We start from the raw sequence: 10,236 nt of genomic DNA on the forward strand, positions 1-10,236 counted from the left end.
TCATCATCATTATAGGCAGTCCCTCGGGGTTAAAGATGTCTTGCTTCCATACTATCAATGAGTACTCAGATGACTGATGAACTCATTTTAAACGGTGGAAGATGCCTGTGCATGAATTCTTTTAACGTGGGTGGCCGTTGCACACCAGCGACCACACGGGCTTGACGGAGCACGATCTTGGTCCAGTGGCAAGGGGATCCAAGGCGACTGAAGACCAGGCTCTGCTGCATGTACCAATGCATACACAAACTCAAACATACTTATATGTAATTTGTCTTATAACACTCCTGTGAAGCGCCTTGGGATGTTTTGCTATGTTAAATGCACTATATAATTAAAGGCACTATATGAATACAAGTTGTTGTTGTACTTGCAGAGACTCTGACCAACTTCCACACTGGTGTGCCACCAATGCTGATCAGTAAGAAGAGGGGTGATGGTTAGAGGACATGTTGTAGGATAGGATCTGGGCAATAGCCTCGGGAGGGGAGAAAACATACACAAAATTTTTTTTGAATGAAACACAAAATAAAAATTCAGAAAACATTCTCGAGACCCTTTTTAACATAATCGCCATAAAATAATTTTAAAATAATTATAAAAAAATCTTTAACTTGCCTTTCTTTGCAGGGGTACTTGCCTACCGCCCTACTCCGGTTGCTTTTCCTGGGTTGTTTTTTTGATCTTGCCTGCAGGTCACCACTGAGTCAAAACTCAGTCGGTGGCGGTTTTTTTGGCGGTGCAGGCTGGCGGCCCGCGGAACTCTTTATATAAAAAAACAGAATGAAGTGGAAACTTTCGCCGGGTGGTTTTCTGCTGAAAACGAGCAGTACCGCTGAAAATGAAGAGGAAAGTCTAGCCCAAAGTTTAACTTAATTTTGAGTAACTTTATTACAAGCCTGCAGTATCTAGCTCCAGTTAAAACTGAGGGATAGTACTTCTTATTTCTAACAATCCCTCACTTTCAAATACAAGCTTGTCACCTTAATCTCTCAATAGCGTTACCTCTTTCATGTCTATCTGCGGATATGCCTAACAATATCCTTTTTATTGCCTTTTTGGGTTAATTTACACTCATGCTTCAGCCTTTGTAATTTCCCCTTTGAAGCCTTTCTACATTTATATTTGCCATAGCTTTTTTATTAAATGCCCTGTAAATGCTAAATGCTTTATTCAAGTTAAAAATTCAATCTAATCTCAATAGAATCTCAACCTTCGACACATGCCTTTTTTCCTTTATGGAATATACTTGAATTGTACCCTTTCCATCAGTTATTTAAATATTTCTCATTGTTGATCTACATTTCTATATGCAAATGTTTCCTTCCATTTAAACTGGGAATAGTCCCTTTTTAACTTACTGTAATTTACAGTTTTCCCATTAATTACACTTGTCCTACACTTGTCCTACACTTTTTCTTTTCTGGTCCAAAAGTATATTGTGGCTACTGCATTTCAAATGTTCTAATTTAGGTTACCTGTTTACTCTGCTTTATCATCAAGAGCCAGGTAATGGTAGTTATCCTGCGTTTACTACCTTTTTGAGATCCTGCTTTTTAATCTACTTCCTAACTCCTGAAACTGTTTAGGGAACCTGAATGTTATTCTTGCCAACCGCACTTCCATTATATAAGATCTCCTGAATTGAAACATTGGTTAACAGTATTAATTCCATCCGTGTCTGCAGGTAGTTGACCTGTGCTTGACTTCCTTGATTTTAGGCTATTTGGTTGAATTGCTTTATAATATACATTGCAAAACCAATCTTTTGAATAAAGTTCCTGAATAGGTCATGTTTTTAAAAGTATGACTTCTAATTTATTCAATATATTAATAATGTAAAATGTTAAAGCACCCTATAGTAGATGAACTGATAACCCATATTGCAGTTATTTTACTGTGCTGTACAAGTCAAAATTTACAATAGTCTAAATGTTAGTGACGATTAGTGACTGTATAATGCTATATTTCTTTCACAGAGGCACCTTTATTGAATTCCGTAATGGAATGCTGAACATCAGTCCTATTGGTAGAAATTGCAACCAAGAAGAACGCATTGAATTCTTTGAACTTGACAAAGTGAGTTGATTAGAAAAAATGTTTAACTCTTGGATGATCTGGTGAAGATATAGGAAATAGATATTGAAAACAGCCAATTAATCTTCAGCAAATGAAAATAATCTGAATAAAAACAATTGCAGATTGAGGCCATGGTCAGAAACTTAGGGGGTTATTTTGGGGTGAAAACAGGCGCAAAATGCAGTGCTAATAAGATACGCCTGTTTGAAAGTCTGGATTTAGCATGCAATTTTGGTCCTAATTGATGATTACCATAATTTGAACTTACCTAGAGCTGCTAAACAGATAACTGCACATTTACCACTCAAGTGCTAATTAGATGCAATTTTTGTAGAGCAGTATATGTGGACTCCTCGCACCCACTTCCACTGAAGGTGTGGAGTGCTCTGGCTGACACACAGTGGCAGGTTGGCTCAGGAACCGAGGGAGATGGTGACACCTATAAGGTGTCCAATAAGGTAGAGTAGCACAGCACTTATTCTTTTTAGGTGAAGTCCTCAGAGAATTTCTGAAATAAATGTTGCTACAAAGTGTTGGTGAAGTCTTGACAAAGTATCCCAGAAAGTCTCCAAATGTGTTTCAGAGATCCTCTTCATAGCTCCAGCAGCAATGAGTATCCCTTTAAGTAGCACTTGAAATCAACATCAACACCGTGTTTATTTCCAAACAGCTCGTCACTGTTAGGAGTGGTCGTTAGTTAGTTGAAGCACTATTCACCAAAATGCCATCTTGAACCGCAGCAGTCTGTGAGGTGAAGGTGCTCCCATAGTACTGTTAGGGAGGGAATTCCAGAATTTTGACCCAGCGACAATGAAGGAACGGCGATATATTTCAATATGGAAATATGTGACATGGAGGTAATTTTAAGTGGCGCCCTCCTCCGTTTCGGATGCCCCCAAAAGTACGTCACCATCCTCCGCCTGCTCCTCGACGACATGCAAGCCGTGATCTTTGCCCACGGATCCATCACAGACCCAATTCACGTCCGGACCGGGGTCAAGCAGGGCTGCGTCATCGCCCAACCCTCTTCTCAATCTTCCTCGCTGCCATGCTCTACCTCACAGTTGATAAGTTCCCTGCTGGAGTGGAACTAAACTGCAGAAACAGTGGGAAACTGTTCAACCTTCGCTGTCTCCAGACCACTCTAACCTCTGTCGTCGAGCTACAGCACGCGGACGATACCTGCGTCTGTGCACACACACAGGCTGAACTCCAGGACATGGTCGACGTATTTACCGAGTCATATGAAAGCATTGGCCTTACGCTAAACATTAGTAAGACAAAGGTCCTCCACCAGCCTGTCCTCGCCGCACAGCACTGCGCCCCCCCCCCCCAGATGTCAAGATCCACGGCGTAGCCCTGGACAACGTGGACCACTTCCCCTATCTCGGGATCCTCCTAGCAACAAGAGCAGGCATTGACGACGAGATCCAACACTGCCTCCAGTGCAGCCTTCGGCCACCTGAGGAAAAGTGTTTGAAAACCAGTCCCTCAAAACTGTCACCAAGCTCATGGTCTACTAGGCCGTAGTAATACCCGGCCTCCTGTATGTCTCAGACGTGGACCATGTACAGTAGACACAAAGTCACTGGAGAAATACCACCAGCGATGTCTCTGCAAGATCCTGCAAATCCCCTGGGAGTACAGACGCACAAACGTTGGCGTCCTCGTCCAGGCCAACATCCCCAGCATTGAAGCACTGACCACAGTTGATCAGCTCTTCTGGGCATGCCACGTAATTTGCATGCCAGACACGAGACTCCCAAAACAAACACTCTACTCTGAACTCGACCATGGCAAACAAGCCAAAGGCGGGCAGAGGAAAAATTACAAGGACACCCTCAAAGCCTCCTTGATAAAGTGTGACATCCCCACTGACACATGGTAGTCCCTGGCCATAGACAGCCCTAAGTGGAGGAAGTGCATTCGGCAGGGCGCTGAGTCAAGGGCAGGCAGCGGAAGGAGCGTGCGGCAAACCAGGCTCCCTGCCCACCCTTTCCCTTAACAACTATCTGTCCCACCAGTGACAGAGACTGTGGTTCTCGTATTGGACTGTAGAGCCACCTAAGAACTCATGCTAAGAGTGGAAGCAAGTCTTCCTCGATTCGGAGGGGCTGTCTATGATGATGATGGGCGGCCATTCTTAGCACTGGCTTCAACTCCTTTACCAAGATGGCGTCTTGTGCCAAACACGGGCTAAACTAGCGTTTCAGCCACTTCTTTAGCACCTAAAGTACTCGGTGAAAATCGTGCCCCTGTTGTCTTTATCATTGCGACAGTGTGGTCTCCCTTACAGTTCCCCTTTTGCTGTAGCACTAAAGCCCCGCCTCTCTCGTTTTTCCATCACCTCCATCCATGCCCTCATCTAGCTGCGGGACCTCCTGCTCTCTCGGCCCCTTCCCACTAAAGCCTGATCACCAAACTTTTTTTCCTGCTCCCCCATGCTAGCCGACATTATAAATGGTTTATTTTCTTCCTGCATTGCCCCATCTCCTTTCAAAACCATTGTTAAGCCTCCTCCTCTATCTTCACTATCTATAGCCCCATCTCCAACCTCCCTTTCCTCTCCAAGGTCCTTGATCATGTTGATGCCTTCCGTAGCTGTGTCCATCTCACCCACATCTCTCTATTTGAATCCCTTCAAATCAGGTTACTATCCTATCCACAACACCAAAATGGCCCTAACTAAAGGCATAACTGAGATGCTGTGACCATGGTGCATTATCCCTCCTTGATTTCCCTAGCCCATTCGACATGCTTGATCACATCATCCTCCTTTCAATGTTTTTCTCTCTTGTCCAGCTCATAAGACTGTCCTCTTGCTTCCACTCTCTCACGTCCAGGCATAGCCAGAACATTTGTCGCAATGGCTTTCCTCCCACCACCATCTTGGGGTCCCCGAAGGAATTCATCCTTGGCCGCCTCCTCTTCTCGACTACGTGCGTCTCCTTGGCGATGTTATCTGCAAACATTGAGTCAGTTTCCATGTGTATTCCAACAGCTAACTCAAACCTTTTTTTCAGTTAGTTCTTGGGATGTGGATGACACTAGCAAGGTTGCATTTATTGTTCATCCCTAGTTGGCCTGTGAAAGTGGTGATAGACTTCTCCTTGGACTGTTGTGGTCCACAACTTCTCTTGACCCCTTCGCTGCTCCTGTACTATCAGCTCCGCTGGGCAGGCCACATAGTTCGCATGCCAGACACGAGACTCCCAAAGCAAGTGCTCTACTTGGACTCGTCCACGGCAAACGAGCCAAAAGTGGGCAGCGGAAACGTTACAAGGACACCCTCAAGGACACCCTCAAGGACACCCTCAAGGACACCCTCAAGGACACCCTCAAGGACACCCTCAAGGACACCCTCAAGGACACCCTCAAGGACACCCTCAAGGACACCCTCAAGGACACCCTCAAGGACACCCTCAAGGACACCCTGATAAAGTGCAACAACCCCACTGCCACCTGGGAGTCCCTGGCCAAAGACCGCCCTACATGGAGGAAGTGCAACCGGGAGGACGCTGAGCTCCTCGAGTCTCATCGTTGAGAGCATGCAGAAATCAAGCGCAGGCAGCGGAAGGAGCGTGCGACAAACCAGACTCCCCACCCACTCTTTCCTTCAACCACTGTCTGTCCCACCTGTGACAGAGACTGTAAATCCCGTATTGGACTGCACAGTCACCTAAGAACTCATGCTAAGAGTGGAAGCAAGTCTTCCTCGACTCCGAGGAACTGCCTATGATGATGATGATGATGACTATCCGAATGCTGTCTGGTATCAAGTCTTGGATAAGATGTAATCTCCTCCAGTTAAACATCGGGATGACTGAAGCCATTATCTTCAGTAACTGGTAGAAAATCAATACCTTTGCCGCCGACTCCATCCCCCTCCCTGGCCATTGTCTCAGGCTGAACCTTGATTGTTCCAGCATGATCGGAGACTGCCTATCATCTCTATCATCCTCTGCCTCTGTTCATCCCTCAATTCATCTGTCTCTGAAACCTCATTCATGCCTATGTTAGTTGGTCTCCTATCCTCCATCCTCTAAATTTCAGGTCCTCAAAATCTCTGCTACCTGTATCGTATCCCACACCAAGTCCTATTCGCCAGGCCTTGCTAAGATTGAACCAAGTTTTCCATAATTGCATGTGATCTGTTTGGGACTAATCTAATTGTAGGATTTAGATTATGATCACAAACCAGCCTTGGGGTTTTTGATATCACCTGAATTAGATTATACATCTATATCTCTCCTAAATATCTATTATTGTCTTAAGATTTAATAAAAGATTGCAAAATAGGTTTTTGAAATTGAATAGTAACTAATGCATAGATTACATAGAATTTTATAGCACACAAACAGGTCATTCGACCCATCTGGTCTCTGCTGGTGTTTATTTTCCATATGAGCCTCCTCTCACACTTCATCTCGCCCTATCAGCATATCCTTCTATTCCTCTCTTCCTCGTGTACTTATCTAGCTTCCCCTTAAATGAAAGTATGTTCACCTCAACCACTCCCTGTGGTAGCAAGTTCCACATTCTAACCATTTTCTGGCTAAAGAAGCTGCTCTTGAATTCCCGATTGGATTTATTGGTGACTATCTTATATTTATGATCCTCTAGTTTTGGACACCCCTACACAAATCGAAACATACATCTAACCTATCAAACCCTATTACAATTTTAAAGACCCCTATCGAATCACCCCTCAGTCTATTTTTTTTTTAAAGAAAAGAGCCCCAGCCTCTTCAGTCTTTACAGATAGTGGGATCACCCAACTTTTATCCCCAGTTCATGCAGAGTTCACTGATCGTAATTGGGTTGGTAATGCAGTAGGCACCATTATCATCAGCACATGTGACGTGTTTAATCACCATGATGGCAGGAGTTAAAAAGATAACTTTTTACAGGTTACTTTCTACAATTGTTGTGCACTGAAAGCTACTCGTCTTCACTTCAGAATCGCTGGTACACTGACTATCTGAGTCACTGACCTTTGCATGTTTCTTTCCCTCACCTCTTGAGTATTTCTGTTTCTTGCATTCCATTCATATTACCTTCCATTTCCTTTATTTGGTTTTTATTGAACTTTTTAAAAAAAAATTTTGTTGCTCTTTTTAATTTGTCAAACTGGAAGGTGCATTTGAAATCTGAAGAGCCAACTCATTAGCTACAAAATGATTTACTCAAAATATGTGAATAGGCAGAACAGTGGCACTGTTTAAATGTAATGCAGACAAGTGCCATTTACTGCACATTAGAACAAAATGGATGACACAAGTATTCCATGAATGTTGTCTAACCACTGAAGGAGGAGTTGTGCATGGGGTTTTAATTGACTCATTTTAATTGACTCAGTGCTCAACATCTCCAATCATAGTGCAGCACCAATCAACGAAGCAAATAGAATGCAGATCTATTTTGCCAGTAGAGTACAAGCTGAGGGAAGTCATGCGTGCTCTGATCAGACCACACCCGAGTGCATCCAATTTTGGACACTGAGGTGGAAGGGAGACAGTCAAGCCTTGGTCCAGAGAAGAGCCTAGTGTCAGAGAACTGAGTTGTAAGGAAAGAGTGGAGAAACCTGTGCTTTTCAGCCTTGAAAGGAAATGACTGAGCAGTTACCTTATAGAGTTCGGTTCGGTGATTGGAGCGTGGGCAGATACAGCAGGAGCGGAGAGGTCAGGGTGAAGGAGCGGCGAGAGATTGTAGAGGGACGTGATCGGGGCCCCGGAGAGGAGTGAATTCGAGGCCAGAAGAGGCGTGAGCTCGGGGCCAGAGGTAGCATAGGCCAGCCTACACTGCGATATGTGTGCGCACTAGGTCTGTGCAGCAGAGCAGGTCTCCAGTCGTCTTGGATAACCCTTGCCACTGGACCAAGACCTAGCTCTGTCAAGCCCATATGGTAGCTGGTGTGCAACGGCCACCCCACGTTAAAAAAATCCACGCACAGGCATCTTCCACCTTTCAGGGTGTAGTTCAAGACCTGGAATATTAGGTCTTCCATTGAAACACCTGTGAACTCATCCTTTTTTGGCGTGGAAGCAAGTTATCCTCATTTCAAGGGACTGCCTATGATGATAAAATAGTAAACCATATAAAAAGGATAAATTCAGAATATGACTTCAAACCAAACCATGATAGGTCAAGGCAGTATAGATTCACACTGGTAAAAGATAAACTTCGATCTGATGTTAGGAACTTCTCACAGAATCATCTTCTTAGGCGGTCCCAATACTTGACATGGACTTCTGACTAGTGTAGTGGAGGTGAAAGCTGTTTTGGACACTGAAGGGAGATTTGGAGAGTCTTTCTAGATGGATGAGCTAAAGTGGGTCAAATAGGAACATGGGTAGGACATTCAGACCATAATATTTATCTGCATTTATCTTGTGATTTTGTGACTAGCCTAAAATCCTCCTAATTATAATGTAAATTTCATTATATTATAGTATCCGATCATTGTCACAGGGTGGCGCTGTTGCACTGTGTACTGAAATAGTTTGCACTGTTTAAACAACAGATTTTGATGCAATGCTTTTGATATTTCAAAACATCAGCGGAAGTTGGGGACTGCAGTACGTACTATTTATCTGCATTGATCTTGTGATTTTGTGACTAGCTTAAAATCCTCCTAATTATAATGTAAATTTCATTATATTATGGAAGTATCCAATCATTGTCACAGCATTAAAGGTCATTGTACAGTCAGCATAACAGTAATATTGGTGGGCAAGCATTGCAGCAAGCCGTAGCAATTGGTTATTAGACAATTGGGCTCGAGAAAAGGATTTTCTCTTGGCTTAAGCCTAGAATTGGCGAGCCAGATCAGCTAAATTTTTAACTACTGTGTTGTAATTTTATGTACTTTTTTTAAAAAAAAACATTTCTCTCGATGGTTTTGCTGCAGCTCCTGTAATTGGACCTTAGGCCCTATGATCTGGACACTACTTTTTCTGTAATCTGCTCCCCTAGAGTTTCTGACCTGTAGGGTTAACAACTGTCATAATTTCAGGAACCCATATACAGAATTACATAGTAACAGTGGGCCTAATTTTGGCCATGAATTGCATCAATTTTTTTGGAGTTAGTTTTTTTTCTGGTGTAAGTTTTTAAAAAAAAATGCCATTTTCCCCCAAAAGATTTGCTCCAGAGTAAGTCAGTTAGGTACGATTTTTTTTTTTTAGTTCAGTATTTTTTTCAAAAGGGGGCGTTCCCAGACACTTACGCCAGTTTTGGCGACTTATGCCACTTTGGCCAGCAAAACCTTACTCCAAATCAACTTGGGTCAGTGTATGTGGCCAGCTCTGAAAAACATTGCAAGCAGTTAAGAATTCGGCGCAGGTTAGTACCAAGACTTACAAAGCACTTTACAAACCACAAAAAGTAATAAGTAATCAATCAAGAACTAAAAAAAAACTTAGATAGGACTTCTAATTTTTTATCTGTTCCCCGCCCAAAAAACACACTTTCTCTTCGCCCCCCCCCCCCCAAAAAAAACACTACTTCCCCCCTGCCCCCCCACTAAACACACTTACTCCCCCCTCAAAACTCTCCTTATCCCCCTCCCCCCCGCGCTCTTCCCCCCCGCGCTCTTCCCCCCCCCGCGCTCTTCCCCCCCCCGCGCTCTTCCCCCCCCGCGCTCTTCCCCCCCCCCGCGCTCTTCCCCCCCCCCGCGCTCTTCCCCCCCCCCCGCGCTCTTCCCCCCCCCGCGCTCTTCCCCCCGCGCTCTTCCCCCCCCCGCGCTCTTCCCCCCCGCGCTCTTCCCCCCCCGCGCTCTTCCCCCCCCCCGCGCTCTTCCCCCCCCCGCGCTCTTCCCCCCCCCGCGCTCTTCCCCCCCCCCGCGCTCTTCCCCCCCCCGCGCTCTTCCCCCCCCCGCGCTCTTCCCCCCCCCGCGCTCTTCCCCCCCCCGCGCTCTTCCCCCCCCGCGCTCTTCCCCCCCCCGCGCTCTTCCCCCCCCCCCGCGCTCTTCCCCCCCCCCGCGCTCTTCCCCCCCCCGCGCTCTTCCCCCCCCCGCGCTCTTCCCCCCCCCCGCGCTCTTCCCCCCCCCCGCGCTCTTCCCCCCCCCCGCGCTCTTCCCCCCCCCCCCGCGCTCTTCCCCCCCCGCGCTCTTCCCCCCCCCCGCGCTCTTCCCCCCCCCGCGCTCTTCCCCCCCCC

General features: G+C 45.7%; 1 protein-coding gene across 1 annotated transcript in view; it reads left to right on the forward strand.

Annotated features, from left to right (window-relative positions):
* Positions 1-10,236, forward strand: part of pmm2 (phosphomannomutase 2) — a 27,521-nt gene that overhangs the window by 12,192 nt on the left and 5,093 nt on the right. The window contains exon 5 of the mRNA XM_070901745.1: positions 1,980-2,079. Coding sequence (XP_070757846.1) covers positions 1,980-2,079 — 100 coding nt within the window. The remainder of the gene's footprint in view (positions 1-1,979; positions 2,080-10,236) is intronic.

The sequence above is a fragment of the Pristiophorus japonicus genome, chromosome 15 (genome assembly GCF_044704955.1).
Source record: "Pristiophorus japonicus isolate sPriJap1 chromosome 15, sPriJap1.hap1, whole genome shotgun sequence".
Taxonomy (NCBI): Eukaryota; Metazoa; Chordata; class Chondrichthyes; family Pristiophoridae; genus Pristiophorus; species Pristiophorus japonicus.